Source organism: Populus alba, chromosome 18 (genome assembly GCF_005239225.2).
Source record: "Populus alba chromosome 18, ASM523922v2, whole genome shotgun sequence".
Classification (NCBI taxonomy): Eukaryota; Viridiplantae; Streptophyta; class Magnoliopsida; order Malpighiales; family Salicaceae; genus Populus; species Populus alba.
Window position 1 is genome coordinate 5873005 of NC_133301.1, and position 17333 is coordinate 5890337.

Sequence of the window (17333 nt, forward strand, 5' to 3'; positions counted from 1 at the left end):
TAGTTTATTTTTCACAACATAGTCAAATACTAGAAAATATTTTCCAACTCATTTCTCATGATACTACTAAACATTAAAAAACTAATTAACTTTTTCATGAAAAACACTTTTCAAAATAAAATTATTTTTCAATAAATAAACATATAATATTCTCAAGTTGTCTCGTCCTATTCTTTAGTTTTAGTTTATTACATCCCATAATTAATTTGTTAGTTAATTAATTACCTTATTTTCTTTTGTTTAGAGAACAAATCTGCTATATGTTTGAACCTCGAATATTAAGAAGAAGAAAAACTTGCGGATTACTAGTACTATTTTGACCACTGTTTTTGGATGATATTCAGGGATGGATTTTGTGATTTACACATGTATTTCATTGCTAAAACACAAATAAATGAAACATGTGGGGGGTGATTGATTCAAATCAAAGTCTTTATATGAAATCGAAACACTCAACAAATATTGGGGCCAAATTAAAATTTACCCTTCTTTTTATTTATTCAAAGGATTAGGTAAGGCTTTCAGAAAATCCATTGAAAAGAAAGAAAGAAAATGGGAAGTAGAGCTGTTTTGCTACTCAAAGGACCATCACCACCAAAGCATAGCATTCTCTTCCTTCTAAACCACAAAAAAATCAGCCCCGCTCCTTCAATACGAAGATTCACAACAAAAGCAACAGCCAATGGGTCCTCTCTTGAACCACCAGATGTCGCTCGCTTGGCTGAAACTGCTAGAATTTCACTAACCCCACAGCAGGTTTTTCTCCTCTTTATCTCTACATCACGACTCAAAACTTACTCTCCTGTTCACTTAATGTAGTGGGTTTTTCTTATTCTTTCCAAATTTCAGGTTGAAGAGTTCGGCCCTAAAATCCGACAAGTGATTGATTGGCATGCTCTTCTCTGTCTCTTTCTTTTTCCAGTGATATGTTTGTGTTTTGAGACCCTTTTTTTTTTGGTTGTTTGTTTCAGGTTTGGACAAATTCAAGCTGTTGACCTTGACAGTGTGGAACCCTCAATCAGAGCAGGTGCTTTACAATCCTTGTATGCTGTCAAAACCGTTTTATGTATTTGCATAAACAATAAAGTGGTTATAGAAAATGTAAGATGTAATTCTTACGGGATTTGAATGAAGGGAAACGTGAGATTATTGAAATTGGACATGGTAGTTGTTTTTCGAGCATTTGTTGAGGGCTATTTTGTGATGATTTTCTTGGTGAAAATCCTCATCACATTTTGAGCAAATGTGATAGTAATTTATAATCCAATGAATTTCTAATGCAGGCAATCCAAATTGTGTTTTATCGTTCACTTGTACCGGCTTCTTTCGCTTATAGAATTGGCACGTCATATTTCTATTTGATATGATGAAGAAATTCAAATTCCCTTCGTTTAACTTTGTGGTAGAAAGCCCTTAATCATGCTTCTTCTCATTTAGACTGACAACCGCATGCTTACAAAGTGAATATTTTTTGTATGAAGTTCTCATTCATTAAATAGAAGGGAGGGGATGTGTTTGTCTGCTGTAGCATTCCTTGTCTTCTAGCAGACATATAGCTGATTCAAATTTGACTGTCAAATTTTCAACTTACAGACACTGAAGGTGACAACTTGCGTCATGATAATCCTGAAACGTTTGAGAACAGGTTATTGATGGGTTTTTCTCTCATCGTTTCGTATGATTTTGTGTCCTGATAAACGCTATTATAACACCGTTGATGTGCGTTTGAATGTCCATCCAACAGGGAAGCTATCATTGCTGCTGTACCAAACTATGAGGATCCTTACGTCAAAGTTCCGAAGGTTTTGAACAAGGAATGAGACTATTTAGGTAAGTTGTTTTCCTTGAATGCACCATTAACAACAATGGGTTGTTTCTTTGCATGGTCCTTTAGCCATATAAGCAGAAATCTCATAAAAGTTGCTGCTTTTTTACCACTTATTGCCCTTATTTGTTGTTTATATCACAACAAATAAGGGCAATTAGACCTTTCTTACAAGCTTTTCCTATGAAGTCTCGCATATGATTTTGGGATTCTAGTCAAGGACTTCACCTATATTTTATAATCACATTCCACCCCGAAACCCCTTTCTCTCGAGATACAACTTAGAAGTTTCTCTCGAGATACAACTTAGAAGGGGAATATGTTTTTCAAGTATAATTATCATTCTTAGGATATCAACCAAGTGATTTTCATTTATTGTGATGATATGTACATTGAATATTGCATAATTACTGTGGGTTTTTTTAATCCCGTGTCACAGAACTAAGGAGATTATCGTGCGACTTTGCAAAAGGGGGGAACGTTTGGCAGCGTTAGTGTGAAGAACTCTCCTTCTAGTCACATAATCTTTTGTCCAAGGAACCAGAATAACGTCCAATCTTGTTTCTAGATTGAGTAGAAAAGGGACATATCTTTCTTTCTTTATGCAGACCATGTGATGGGTAACTGTTAAGATTTTCTCTGGAATAAATCTCCTTCTTCCTCAATCTTCGGAGAATGTGGCCGTGTTATTGTGCGCGCCCCCTCTCTTTGCCAAACATTTTCTAAAAATAGACGAGTTTTTAAATCTCAATGCAGACATGCATATCTCGTTGAAGGAAATGAACCCGATTCTACCAAAACCCCCGAGCAAGAATGATACAACAAAGAGAGAAGCTTTTCATTTCTTCGGAACTCTAAGCTCATCTTGAAAACGAAAGAGGAGTACAAAGAACAAGATCAATCAAAAACTGGTGGTTCGAAGAGCTTCTACACTGCGCAACTGGCATGCTACGCTACCTACCGACCACCTGCTCTTATGAAATTGCATCCGGCATCAACTACTCTCCGTGCCCGTGGGTATCTTAACCATTTAACGCCCGAGCATTGGTCTAATTTTTATACGAAAGATGAAAGGCAGTAAGAATATTAGCAATTTTACCTGTTAGGTTAAGAACAAGGATATGAATCGAATATGCTCGAATGACGAGTCTTGGCCGAGCATGATTCAATTAATAAAATTAACTTCAGGGTGGAATCGAGAGAGTGGCCCAGCATTGCCAGGATTAATACGAAGATTACGGGTCTTGCATGTCACAAGCTTGGTTCTATAGAGATTTTTCACTGCTTAAACTCCCGAATTGTCAAGAAGATTACAGGCCTACCTGCATAAGCGATTTTGTAAACACTCTGGACAGACATTGTCATCTGTCGAGGCACAAAGACATCGCCTCCCCGAAACATGATGATAATCATGCCAATTTGGCAGCTATTCATCTTGAGAAATCATTGCTGAGAATTCCAGGCAACCAGCATAGCTTTTCCTTGACAATCAATGTATGATTCTACATGGCAAAATGAATTCAATAAACAGGTATTGCCCTTTTATATTTACATTTAACTCTATATGCCAAAATGAGGATAAAGCGTGAAATTACAACCAACAATTAATGCTCACTCTATTTGTATGTATTTTTATTATTATTTTTTTTTTTCTATTTTCTATTCCTAGATCTGTGTCAACCATTTACCTAGTGTTCTCAAAAAGCATGCAAAAGGAGAAGAAAAGGAACCCTCATTGTCAATGTGGAATATGTATTTGGCATGCCATCACGACTGCCAGAACAGCTCAAAATCGTTACTATACAGCGAGCGGTCTTGAATCTCCAGATTTGCAATGTGCCAATTAACAAGTTGAGATTGTAAGATTTTACATGCAACCAGTCCAGCTGGAAAAATCCACCATTCACTTTCATCCCTGCAGCATAATCACACAAAAATACACAAGCGCAAAACCATGTTAGTGGTGCTGTGTCACACCAACTTGCCAATTAACTTAACTTTCTGTAAGCTAGAGAATAACTTACATGCTAATATTCCATGGCTGAAAGGGGAACTTCTTACTCGAGGGCGATTGACTGTTATAGTGAATATATCCACAAATAAATGCAACAACCTGGCAGACGGTCAAAGAATAGGTTAGTTGACATTCCTTCACAGAAGATGAAAAACAAATCACATGTTCTGCAACTGAAATAACTAGCATCAAGAACAACGTTGAGATGCTCATTTGGTGGAAGAATAAAGTGTGACCAAGTGGATAGATACAGAAACTTACAACATTAATCAAGGATGTGACATTCCACAAAGCATAGATACGTGCAAGGCCTGCAGAGCGCCTAGGTCCATGACTGAATAAAGCATTGATCCCCGCAGGAAAGGGCATAAGAATGCCAAGAGGTAAGATAAACAAAACCAGAAAGACATCCACCAATGAAATTGAATACAGCTGGAGTAAAGTAAGCAACACTAAGCTAAAATCTCCTAAAAGAAGCATAGAGATGACCAAACCAACAAGATCCTGCAAGACAGTAAAGAGCAAAGATGAAGTAAGTTGGGTTGCTGGTAAGCTTTAAAAAAATAATGTATATGTACTGAACTCATTGACACAAAAGCTACCTGATGGCCAACAGGTTTAGTGTTATGAACTATGAAAGAGATGAGGTAAAATAAATCCCTCCTCTCTTTAAGCATTCTTAAGCTGTTAGTAACTATGATTCCCCCATAACTGCTTCTGTGAGCTTGGGATACAAGCATCTCTTCTCTCCAATGACATGATTGATTTTCGCTGTGAGTATTGTTCACACCACTAACCAAGAGGCAGGAGAAAACCAAGTCAAATGCCATTCAACATCAAATGCATGGAACACATAAATGCAAATTTGTGCATCTTATCACATCTGATGAAAGTTTACCATAAAGGTAAGTTATTTATTAATTGACATGTAAAAGCATAACAATTCACAGAGGTCTATGTCATACAACCTCATATTCCATGCATGTTCATTAATACCTCTGCAACGAGTGCATGTCTGAACTTTCTATACCTTTTACCTGCTCTAGTCATACAATGGGAACCGGTTTATGGCTTTTTAATGACAAAATTGCCAAATTTTGTTTCATATAATCATCATTTCACCGTCTTCATACTTGCAATAATTCAGAATGAGGACAACTCACCACAATATTATACACCCTGATTGAGACAAACTTCCAAAGTGGACACACTAATTGGCTAAAATTTACAAGGCTAATCAGATAAATGGAAATTATACCCCAATAAAACATAATGAACCATTACCGAGATTCTTCTTCAACTTGTTTCACACCATCAATGCCTTCAATAAATATATGTTCGTTTTCTTCTTCAACAGCATAAACCAAAAGTCCATACTGGCAATGACCAGAAGTAGTAGCCTGAAACCACGCAAGATCAACATGTATCCCATGGATTCTCAAAGCTGGATTTGCATGTGTTTCAAGCCATCTCAGGACAGGTCGAAAAGTTACTCTTAGCCGCCCACGACGAACTAAGCGCAGCTGTGCATTCAAACCAGCTGCCATTCGATACCACGTGGTAGGAGGGACCATCTGCATGCCATAAGGAAAACCATAGATCAATTTGTTGAGCTACGAACTGCAATATGTTGGTCAAGCTAAACCTACCTCCCTAACCTTAAAAATGAAAATGGCAAAAATTTTAGCTTTGAGTTCTTGGAAGTGGATGTCAAACCTGGCTCATGAGGCTGGTAAGAATATTGTCACTTTGAATTGAGAAAGGAGCCATATAACTTCCATCACCTCCAAAAAGAATAGACATTGGAAATCTTTGATGTAGGCGAGCAGGAATATCAGTTCTTTTCTCATCTCCACCAAGGAAGAAATCCAAGTACACGAGCATTAAATCAGACGTTGCAGCTACCTAAAGGACAAAGACCATACATGAGCCAAATATTTATGATTTGTTTCTCACAAGGTCTTAGGTTTTTTTAAGGAATATATACCATGTCTTGAATCCTCAAACATCTCACCCTCTCCTTTCTCTTGAAATATTCAAGACATAAAGTACAATAACAATAATAGGCCAAACTTTTAATGAATATACAAAAAAATTTAATACTAGAACCAAAAGTAAGCCATGTGACATGCTTATTTTGAAGGGAAGAGGAATAAGAAAAAATGTGGTCTTAACATGCAAAAGAAAATCACACACAAATATTCAACTACTTGACTTTACCTAACACCAGACCAAACATTTAATACAAACAAACCTTGAGCCCTTCATAGAGAGCCCGTGAACGGCAAGAGCGCAAGCAAGCATGATCATACTCTGATCGAACAAACTCTCGCAGTCTTTGCAATTTGATCCTCCGTCTCCATTGCTGCCATGACCATGCAAGGGGGTATGCGAGAACAGAAAGTATACTGTAAATTGCACCTTCCCACCATTGATAAGCAGCTATACCATTAATCTCATCCACAAATGTATTGAATGCACCCTCATATCTGACAGGCCAAAATAAATAAGGTGAAAACATAGTTCTACAATGATCATTGATATCAAAATCCCTGAAGTTTAGCTGATGAGCAGGGTCAATTGAGCCATTGCAGTAAAAAACAGTGCGCAAATTAACTTACACAATCTCTTTTATTTGCTCAGGAGGAGTGTGGGGAAGATGCCAAGGCTCACTGAAAGTATTACGGCCCATAAAATACATTCTGTGCACATGACTCTGAGACTCCTCAGCTCTATTTGTCTCCAGGACCTGAAAAGTGATATGCAACTTGTCAATCTATACATTAGCTAGTGTAGCCCTCCCTTCAAACTCTTATATATACATATACATACACATACACGTATATACAAGGATCAAGAGACGGGAGATATCCAAGGCCTTATCTGGGTTCTGAATACAACTTTTAAATGAACAGAAATTAACATGCTGAGCATGGAAAAACCTCATTCAATGACTCCAGGAAGGGAAAAGAATGATCTATCTGAGAACCATGTTGAGTGGGAGCTGGACCAGGTAATTCATCCACCCCAACAAATTTCATCCGAGCAACACTGAGCACCAGAGCTAAGAGGATTAGGAGACCCAAAAGAAGAAGTCCAAACAGCCATGGCCCACCAAAAGTGTAAATCAACTCTTCCAGGGCTGTATAACAATGTGGCATGTGAAATCTGTCTGAAACACATTTGTAAGGACATGGTGTTTTGGCAATACCACCTGGTAGAGAGGACAGAGTGAGGTTTAGCACTTGTTTAGGACTACAAACATAATGCATGAGCCTGCAAATGCATGGTGTCTTCCAGCATTGTGTGTGAGATGGGCGTGAGTGTACCCCTGCAAATCCTACCCTCCAAACAATTTGTCCGTCTCAAGAAAATTCAACTTTACAAGATGCTGTTTGTTGCTTTGACATAGAATGTAAAAATCACTAGCTTTCAAAACTGCACCCCTCCATTCGTGCTGTCTAATATCTCCTTTACATATAAAGGTGGATCGAAGAGGTCGCAAAATTTCAGAGATCAAATTGTTAGGATGCAATTATACAAATTTCAGGCAGACAACCAAAGATTCCCAGCATGTGGTTTTACATCATGCAACATACTTATGAACTCCAACTTTAAATACCTCGAACAGTTACATATGCAGCACGATGAGGAATATCATCAGCAGGGCAAGGACGACAGAGAGCTCTATCGGATCCAGTTACATTCTTGTATGTTCCAGCTGGGCATTCCTGAAGAAGTACAAAAAAATTGAAGGATAAACTGAAGACTGAAGAAAAGGTTATGTTAAAACTACAGCTTTATTCTAGTCAATAATTGTTTGGAACAGGATGCCTGCAACAATCGCCAAAAAGGATAATCATAACAGAACTCCCTAAGAACTAATACAATTTGTCATGATACTTGTCCCTTATTTCTGATTAGATGATTGCAATGTACATTTCTGTGGTCCAAAAACTTAAAGAGATAATTCAACTAATACAAGTTGCAAGATCGTTTTAGTATAGCACAAACTGAAGGAAAAGAAGCAAGAAATCAAACCATTTCCACTCTTGTCCCTCGTATGTTTTAGCATGCATAGGTTGAAGTAGAGGGAGAGAAAGGAAAGGAACCCTCTCTCCATTTTTCATCCTTTTCTCACGATCACTATTTAAAATGCATTGTTTAACTTGCTAAAGCTTGAAAAATCCTTAAGACATAAGTTTTACCCCTTAACAATTACTCCTGTTAAAATTACAACACTAACAAAATCACCTTCATTTTTTTATCATGAAATAAATGCAACAGAAATTGAATACCACATTATTTTCTCAACTAAAATTGTATTGATGACAGCAGGATTGTAATTCCTAAGACCCATGCATATAATCTCAACATACACAAGCAATAATTAACTCAAGAAAAGACATAGATAATATCACAATGTCAAGAATTAAATACACTACCTCACAAAATATTCCATACAACCCCTTTGGGCAAGCTTTCCCTGACACTGTCCCGTTTTCCCCAGCATGACCCTCATCTCTTCCCAATCCTCCCCTGCAATGAAGAGTGAAAGCCCAATCAGACCAAGAATGCGTGTCAGAGCCAACAGTTACAAACATCGGTGTTACAAGGCAGAGTATACATTAACAAGTGATATAGATGCAGAGGACAGAGCCAACAGTTAACAATAAAATCATTGTAACAAGGCAGAATATACATTCACAAATGCTAAAGATGCAGAGGGCAGACTGCATTCAGTAAAGGCAAGATAAAGGATTTCGTCCCTCAAAGAACTTAATCCAAATGATAAATGTGTGCTTGTGGTGGGCTTAATGAAAGGTGAACATATATGCTATTTGTGATCTTTGGGAAGAGTCCAAAAAAGCATCAAGCATAGATAATCTAATATTTGCTCAGAGAGAAATTCATATCTTCCATTTGGCCAATGCCTGAAATATAATATTAGGGAAGCATTAACAAGCAAGTGTTAGGATGAGGATCATGCAAGCTTTCGTGCTAACATGTTCAGCATACCAAGTGCCAAACAGAAGCTCTATCGGTCAGCCTTGCCTAATTTATGTGAGCATGGATGTCCCACTATATCTTCAGATAATCAACACTATATCTTCAGATAATCAACAAACAATTTAGCCCCTTCCAAACTTGGCTGGTGTCTTTATGCTATGTAGCTGGCCGACAGCTTCATCCACTCAATCACCCAGTCAATCACCCAACATCTCATATCAAGTAGCTCATATTAAATTTCTTATTCATAATTATTGTTTATTTGATTATTCAATTACCAAGCTATTCAGCATATAGTCATTCTGTGATTTCAGACGCAGCTTCTCTTTAACATTGGCCTTTCCTTCAAAATTGGCTTCTAAACTTCATTAGAACTCATAAATAAATAGCTTCTGAGACTAAACAATACGATAAATTCTCAAATTATCTTTATTCCAGTGGACTCATAAAGACTTTAATATTAAGAACAAATTGATTTCAAACACCAGGAAAATCTAATAATCATGATCTAGAATGAATTAAATGATCAATATTATCTGTGCAGATCTGATAATTTCTAACTAGGTTTTCCAATATTCCTTGGAAAAAGAAAACCCAATGAATTGGAATTATATGGAACAACCAGATATGCATCGTTTAAATATATCAGTTTAAACAGGTCAGATAAAATACAAACCAAGTGTGGATGCTTCCATTCACACGAGCAATGGGCTGGTACACGTCCCCAGTTGGAATGTCTGACCAATGGAAGTGAACCCTTCCACCACCACCTCCACCGCCCCCCTTCGGACTACCATATCCCCCAACACTTGAAAGAACAGCATACCCACCAACATCTAGAGTATGCAAGAACAGAAGAATAGTTCCTCCAGAGCCACCGCCAGGACCTCCACCAGTACCATTCATGACAACCAGTTGATCTCTGGTGACTCCTTTAAAACTTTCACCATCAGCTCTGACTGAACCTTCAACAGACAAACTTGACAAGGGATGCTCCAATGAACCCATTACTGCCCAGAAAGGTAGAACAAATGAACATAAGTGGATCAGTTCGCAGGTAAGTAACATATGAACACAAACACAACCAACTTCCTTGAAATGCAGAAGGGCAACTTAACAATGTTAAAAGTTGCCAACCTGAATGCATATATATTGCTATTTTTAACATACCCATGAAAGAGGTAATCCAAATATCACCCTGCCAAGAAGGATAGACAGATCCCTTGCCATATTATGCAGAAGGTTTTCAAATGATACAGATAAAAGATAATATGACATCATAAGAATGTCAAAACAAAGCTGAAAGTTACCAGCTGATAAATTGATCTAAAGTACAAACTTACCTATAATACCACCACCTGCAGTAGAACCAGCAGACATTTCCTCTCCACTTCCACTACCAAGTTCACAAGGTAACTCTGCATTACCATATGAAACACCACCCTCAATACAACTATCGTTGTAACATGCAGACCCACCTTTACCACCATGGCCACCACCACTGCCAACACCATTGCTTAAAACATTACCTCTACCCACACCACCAGTGCAACCTGCATGAATATGATGTCGTCAACTTCTGTCTAAATATGATTCTTCAATGAGAACACCAACTTCTCTCATCTTTACTCAAACACAACAAACGAACTTGAAAAGTCCTCCTACACTATTCAAAATTCAGCTTAAATCTGTGTGAGGGTATACATTGAATCTATTGGTGTCTGTCTAAGTGTGTGCAGGGGAAGGTGGAAAAGGAAGGGAGGGAGGAGAGTCTGTGTAAGCTGAAATAGGGTAGGATAATGTTCATAAAAGAATCTTGTACAAAGAAAAAGAGAGCATACCCATGCCAGACGCACTTATTGTTCCAGAAGACGGAACATATATTGTTCTGGCCCGATGAAAATGAACAACAGATCCTTCTATAAGTCCTTCAACAGTTATATCCTCCACTCGGCATATCTGAAATAAATGAAAGAAGTAAGGTAACCTGGAATAAGTAAATTTCAAACCTTATAACATGCAACTTCTATTCAAGGATCACCTGAAGAGTAAAAGAAAGAGATGAGTTCACATTGCAATCTTCAGGGGGGTGAAGTAGTTCAGAAGGGCACTCTTCAAGTTGGCAATGGAGCCGTGGTGTACTACAGAAGTAAAACCACAGATCTCAGTAAGCCCAAACATAAAGTGGAGAGATTAAAAAACTAACAAAATATGGCACTTACATAGCATCACTTGTTGCATTCTCAACAGGACCACGCAAAACAGATCCAGGTGCAACCTAATGGAAAATTGGAAACACATAATTAGTCATCAATGGTAAGAATACAAATTTGTCACATGCATCAGCAAGGCTGGTAGACAAACATTGAAAGGTTTCGGGGACAAAATCATGCCACAACAACATTATCAGTGTAACAGAAATAAGAAATAAAAAAACTTTTCAACCTTTTTTCCATAACCCTTATGAAAGAATCACTCCATCCCGTGGTCCTTCAGAAATATATTTGACAACAGAGGAATGTTTTAGGAAGATTGAAATAAATACATTGACACAAACTTTCCAAAGTTAATCCTAATCCACTGGAATATTTACATTGAAAGTTCATTTTAACATACGATAAAGACTATGGGATATTATTGGAAACTAAAACAATTTTATTTTCTAAAAATTGAAAAAAATATTGGACATCCAAAAAACCATGTACTATAGGCATGCCAGATGCACTTATTTGATATCTCATCCCAGCAGCCATGACTGCTAAAAACTAATGAAACAGTGGGTATACTTTTCAAGTACTGCAAATAAAACCAGAGCAGCAGGTAGTGCAAAAAATAACTACAAAACTGAGACAAGAGAACTTGAATGCATTAGAATCACTGTTTTTTCCCCCAAAACAACAGGGGACAGACCACTATGTAACCACCAAGCAAAGTGAACTTTGTAAGCCATCAAGGTCAATACAGTTAATTAAATTACAAAACACAGCTTACATGAATACTGTAAAATAGTGATAGAACCAAACGTTGAGCTTCGATCCAATTGCCTGGTCCTGACAAATTCAATAGACCTTGACCATGAACTCCCAGATTGGCATTAGAATGTATGACAGATGATTCCTGTTTTACAAAAAGGATCGGCATATCATTTGCAAACACAGCTTAAGTAATATGTAAAGGACACAATGAAAAAGTACCTTGAGAACAACTAGATTGCTAGCCTCAAGTAAAGAAGTCCCAACAGTTGCATCTTCACCCCCATCTATGAGCATTTGGGAATTCCACATTAAGAACATTTTTACACTCATGCGTAGAGCACCATATACCTGATGTGCAGAAGCAAAGATCATGCACATCAAATCCATACGCGTACAAGCATGAATAAGAAACAGCATACAAATAACAACAGAATGCAAATCTAAACAATGCATGGGTAGAGTCGAATAGGCAGAAACTTCAAATTCTCATCTATCAAGTCTATGAAAAAAATACAACCACCTTCAACACAATTCTATTTTGAAGGTGGGTTGTGGTCTATTAGAGTTTTTGGTGGAGCCTCAACATGAGAACCCATATTATGTAATGTGGAACAGAGGATTCTGATGATAAGCAATTGAGAATGGATGGCAATTCATTTTCTACTCTCTTTTTTCTATGTTATTCTATATTCTCCCCTTTTTTCTTCTCTCCTTTCCATTCCTTGTATCCTGTATGGGAAACCAAAGAGAAGCATACAGCTTTCCTTAATGCTGGCTGAAAACATACAGCAGCATGGGTTTTTGCCATGTTCGTTAAGTCATAAATGCATATAGCTTACCTTGATTACAGAGTCACTCATTAAAAGCTCTTCGGCCAGCAATTCAAACTCTGATGAAGCATAATGAGCCAGCCCAAAGCTTAAGACTCCACTACATAACAGACTTATTTGTCCTTGGACCTACATATTTGACCAGGATTAGCTTAAAATGCAATTATATCAACAGAGAAAACTTAGCATCAATAAAAAATCCAAATGCAAAAGATTGTGGCCAAAGAAGATGACCGCGAACTAAGATAACAAAATACTGTACCAGTAGAAATATCCTCTACTTTGAGAGTTGATACCTTCAACCCATTGTCTCAAAATTTCACTAATGAAAAAGATTAAAAAGGGAGGCCAACATAAAAAGCCTGCCTGGTGCTCCAAAAGATCCTACAGCTGATGCAAGCTATCTTATATGGACAGAATGAAATATAAAAAAGCTACAGCAAGTGCAGGCTATCTTATATAGACAAATATACAAGAATACAATAAATTCCTATTGACATTGGAAACAAGCCTCTCAAACAGCCATCTTATATGGACAGAATTTCTATGCTTTTCAGCATTTTCATCAAGTACAATTTTAAAAACTTTCTGAATAGTTGTGCCTGGATGATGTCCCAAAACTAAAAAAACAGACGAAAAAATGGACAAATGGACTGAATAATTTTGCTGAAGCATATACTATATACATATTTGCATGTTATGCAGGAATTGGTTATATGTCTGGGCCTGTGCATGCACATGTAGTTTTTAGTAAGAATTCATCTTTTTCTGCATGCTATTATATGCATGGCACACAAAGTATTATATTTTTTTGGTGGCACACCAAAGTATTGCACATTCTAAAACCAGCAATATAAATTATTCCTGTTTCTGCACTCTATTCATTTCCTTTAAATGAGACCGCAACCCACCTTCAAAATAGAATTTCTTAATCTTTGCAATTTCAGATTATTCCTATTTATGCACTTCATACTCTTCCTATTTCTCCACTCTATTCATTTCCATTAAATGATACCAATAACCCACAAAGAAAGAGGTCTTAATCTCTTCACAAGGCTAACAAGTTCTTGCAGACATAAAGAAGCTAAGAAGCAACTCAAATTTCAACAACCTGGACACGACTCCAGAACAATGGAACAGTAGCCCTGCCATGATTTCGAACATAAACGTTTGTCCAGAGAGGCTGATAAGGAAACTCCAATAGAAGCGTATCTGTATCAGTAGACATATTGTGATTGCTTACGGTAAGGCTCCGGGCAACAGCATCATATAAAGTTCCAGCACCACCTGCATTTTTTGGACAACCAAGACTATTTCCTCCTACAAGCAAACAACAAAGCATGTGATTTCAGTATTTGCACATTGAAATCTAATACACAGCTAGCAATTGCACCCCAGTAATAATATCCAAACAAAAATGAGCTCAAGATAGAAATTTTGAATTATAGGAATGGGGCTTTGCAAGACTTTCAGAACAATAAAAGTATAAGCCTAACAGAGAAACTATTTAATAAACCCAGTAGAATGTTCCGCCCTCTCACATTCATCTGGTGACTATATTTGGCAGACATGGCTGAGAGAGGGGGGTTGGCTAAATTGGATGTATTTAGTGGTTGTGTATATAAATGAAGAGAAACAAATACCTCCAAATGCATATTCTTACCTCCAAGACTGCCCTAAAGGACACTTCAACTTCAACATAATTCAGATTATAAAAAAAAAAAAAAAAAAAAGGAAAGAATGTAAATGTTGTGAACATGAATGATAGTTCAAACTTCCTTTTAATTAAACCTACACTTCTCTGTCTCTATAGGAAAGCAGACAAGTAGGTCACAAGATTTCATAATAAAAATCTAGGCATGGCAAGGGAACATGATGAGTCTCACCATGCACAAATATTTGAGGGTCATCATGTCTACTGAAAATGTCAACTGAAACTCTTCCTCCGCCACCGCCGGCAAAACCATTACCTCCACAAGCACTTATTTTGCCACCTCCAGTCCTGCTCTTCACATAGAAGCAAGTCACAAAGACATTAAAACCCAATGGGGATACCATGACTACAGAGAATGCAAGCTGAGACAGACATGATCAGCATTGTACCTAAAACTCAGTCTACCACAGATACATGGATGACATGATATTAAATAATTCAACCTCTCAAATGTGCCTTCCTTGCATGCATTCTCACACACATGCAGATATTCTTCAAGTTACAAGACACACATGCATAAGCAGACACATAATGAAGCATGCGCGTATGTACATTTGATGCCCTCAGTTATCAAACTCTTGCATAGTTAAACCCCTCTCCACCTGCAAATAAACTGTAACGCTATTTGACATACAAGAATATAGTGTCTTGTCCTCAATTCGAAGATCATAATTAGAGGCAGGTATATATCAGTAAACTATCTGACTGTCCATGCCATCCAAATGCAAAAGCCAGAAAGCAGTGACAATTGACTGAGAAAATGCAAACCAGCATGCACTACCAGAATCGAGTAAGCAGGGCCACAAAATAGCTAAACATTGAAAGTCAGTAGACCAAGCAAGGCCACTTTATGAAAAACATTGCATTAGGCCTAGATATATAAGGGGTACAAACATGACCAAATGGAGAGGCAGTGACCGAATTCTTTCTAGTTATCAATAAAGAAAGGACATCTATGAAAAGAAATCACAAGTTTTTCCTTCATTTAACACAAAATATTTAATTAAACCAATTCAGTCTCATTCTATGGTAAAAATGATCTTCCACAGCCATTGGGATTCACATTTACCCTTCAAAGCTGATGCTACATCTTATCTCACATAAATAGTATGATATCTAACACCTTATAACACTCTTGATAATACCATTAAAAAGGCTAATGTTCAAACTCCATTGTCTTCATTATATCTTACCTTTAACAAGACTCTTTCACCGGCCTTGCATTAACCAATCTCCATTAATTCTTCACAAATTCTTAAACCATTAAGCCTCAATCCCCTCAAAAACCAAACTAAACAATTCCAAATCAAGAACTCTACATTATTGAACAAGACTTTTTTAACTAGATTTTCATTAATCAATCTTTTCATTTATTATTTCCAAAATGTAATCCACAAAACCCCAATTCCAATTACCCAATTAAAAACATATAAAATTCCAAAATAAAACAGTATCCTAACAATAAATCCAACACAAGACAGAGGAATGAATGTAGTTGGTAAGTAAGTAAATTACATTTTATATGCCTTCAAATGTATGCTCCCACCAGAACCACCACCTCCCTTGACACCCCCACTACCACCATCAGCCAATACAGCCCCATCCAAAACCAAATACTCCTTCACTGTCATTTTCACTCTCCCACCTCCTCCCCCTCCATAATCCACTTCCTTACTCGTACTCCCTCCTTTACTCCCATAACTACATGGCTCCTGCAAACTCGACCACGAATACGCATCCCCTCCCCAAACATCCTCCGGCAACTTATCTTTATCCATCAAACAACATGCCCCTCTCCCTCCATGCCCTCCACCGGCCCCTTCTAACCCCTGTGGTGTCCCACTCGTTTGCGGAGGAGGATCCCCAGCTAATCCCGTCGTATTCACAACCGAACCATTAAAAAAACTAGCATTATTCGCAACAAGCTCAAACGTACCGGTCAAAATCGACGAATTAACTGATAAATTGAAATTTCCTGAGATATTGATCGTTATTGAACATCCAAAATTAGGGCAATGGAACCTCACACCGGGATGGATATAAAAATCTCCTTTCCCTTCTATATACACGTCACGAGTGAGATTCACGTCGGTAACTATTTGACACGCAGTATCAATCGAACCGATGCCTCCGAGATCATCAGTGCAAGATGCCGACGGTGGATGCGGTGGCGGTGGAGGTGGTGACGGTGGTGAGTAGTCTTGGTGGAAGAGGAGATTGGAATCGAAATCAATTATCGAAAAGGAATCGGATTCCGAATCCGAAGAGAGAGCTCTAGGGTTTGTGGTTAGGGTTATTGTTGTAATTAAAAAGGCTATGAAGGCGAAATTGAACTGGAATCGAGCCATTCACTGATGGTGAAAGGCATTACAATTGGAAATTAGGATTTGTGGATTTTGGAATTGAATGGAAATGGAAGCATTGGATTTCGGGAATCAATTTCACCATGAGAAAGAAAGAAGGAGATGCAATTTCCTTCTTTTAAGAGGATTGAAAACCCTAGAAATGGAATTCTCGGCCAATGGAAAGGTTTTGAGAGAGAAGGGCACAAAACAGTACACAACGGACAGGATGGGAAGAGAAAGAAAACAGGGGGAGAGGGGCGCTTTATTGGGCGAGGTTAGGTTTGCGATAAAATGAGGCTATGTCACGTGAGCTTGGTCTTGTATCGAGGTTTTATTGGTTGAGATTGTGTGGGTTCTTGCTTTGGCTTGACTTCTTATAGATTTGACCAATGGGACATGCTATAAGGTTGTATTTTGATGGCGTTGAGCGTGTGTGAATGTTTTGGTAAAGTGAACTCCACGCGAAGGGAACTTGTTTTCACGCGCGGTTATGGAGGAAATGAAGGCGTTACGGGTTTTAGGCCGTTTAGCTTTGGGATTTGATATTTGTTCTCACGCGCGGTTCTGGAACAGAGGCGCGTAACATGAAGTAACAAAACCAATAAAATAATATTAGTTTA

At 37.8% G+C, this 17333-nt stretch overlaps 2 protein-coding genes across 4 annotated transcripts; one reads left to right on the forward strand and one right to left on the reverse strand.

Moving 5' to 3' along the window:
- The first annotated feature begins 509 nt into the window (after positions 1 to 509).
- On the forward strand, positions 510 to 2490 carry LOC118040659 (glutamyl-tRNA(Gln) amidotransferase subunit C, chloroplastic/mitochondrial). Of its 2 annotated transcripts, XM_035047648.2 has the most exons (6): positions 512 to 756; positions 850 to 890; positions 972 to 1027; positions 1594 to 1645; positions 1745 to 1830; positions 2265 to 2490. In XM_035047648.2, the coding sequence occupies exons 1-5, from the start codon at positions 553 to 555 to the stop codon at positions 1818 to 1820; spliced, it is 429 nt and encodes a 142-aa protein (XP_034903539.1). In that variant the 5' UTR covers positions 512 to 552; the 3' UTR covers positions 1821 to 1830; positions 2265 to 2490. The 2 variants fall into 2 exon arrangements, with proteins under 2 accessions (XP_034903540.1, XP_034903539.1); XM_035047649.2 differs by lacking the exon at positions 1594 to 1645 and having other exon boundaries at positions 510 to 756.
- Positions 2491 to 3344: 854 nt separating this feature from the next.
- On the reverse strand, positions 3345 to 16990 carry LOC118040658 (uncharacterized). 2 transcript variants are annotated; one of them, XM_035047645.2, is made up of 22 exons: positions 15884 to 16990; positions 14541 to 14656; positions 13766 to 13974; positions 12664 to 12783; positions 12044 to 12172; positions 11841 to 11966; positions 11072 to 11127; positions 10891 to 10990; positions 10691 to 10808; positions 10193 to 10402; positions 9526 to 9859; positions 8285 to 8378; positions 7462 to 7570; positions 6782 to 7053; positions 6461 to 6588; positions 6094 to 6328; positions 5556 to 5744; positions 5124 to 5413; positions 4442 to 4631; positions 4101 to 4343; positions 3850 to 3938; positions 3345 to 3740 (listed from the first exon to the last, which is right to left on the reverse strand). In XM_035047645.2, exons 1-22 carry the CDS (start codon positions 16714 to 16716, stop codon positions 3593 to 3595), a joined length of 4338 nt encoding a protein of 1445 aa, XP_034903536.1. In that variant the 5' UTR covers positions 16717 to 16990; the 3' UTR covers positions 3345 to 3592. The 2 variants fall into 2 exon arrangements, with proteins under 2 accessions (XP_034903536.1, XP_073262425.1); XM_073406324.1 differs by having other exon boundaries at positions 14541 to 14661; positions 15884 to 16021.
- Positions 16991 to 17333: the final 343 nt, after the last annotated feature.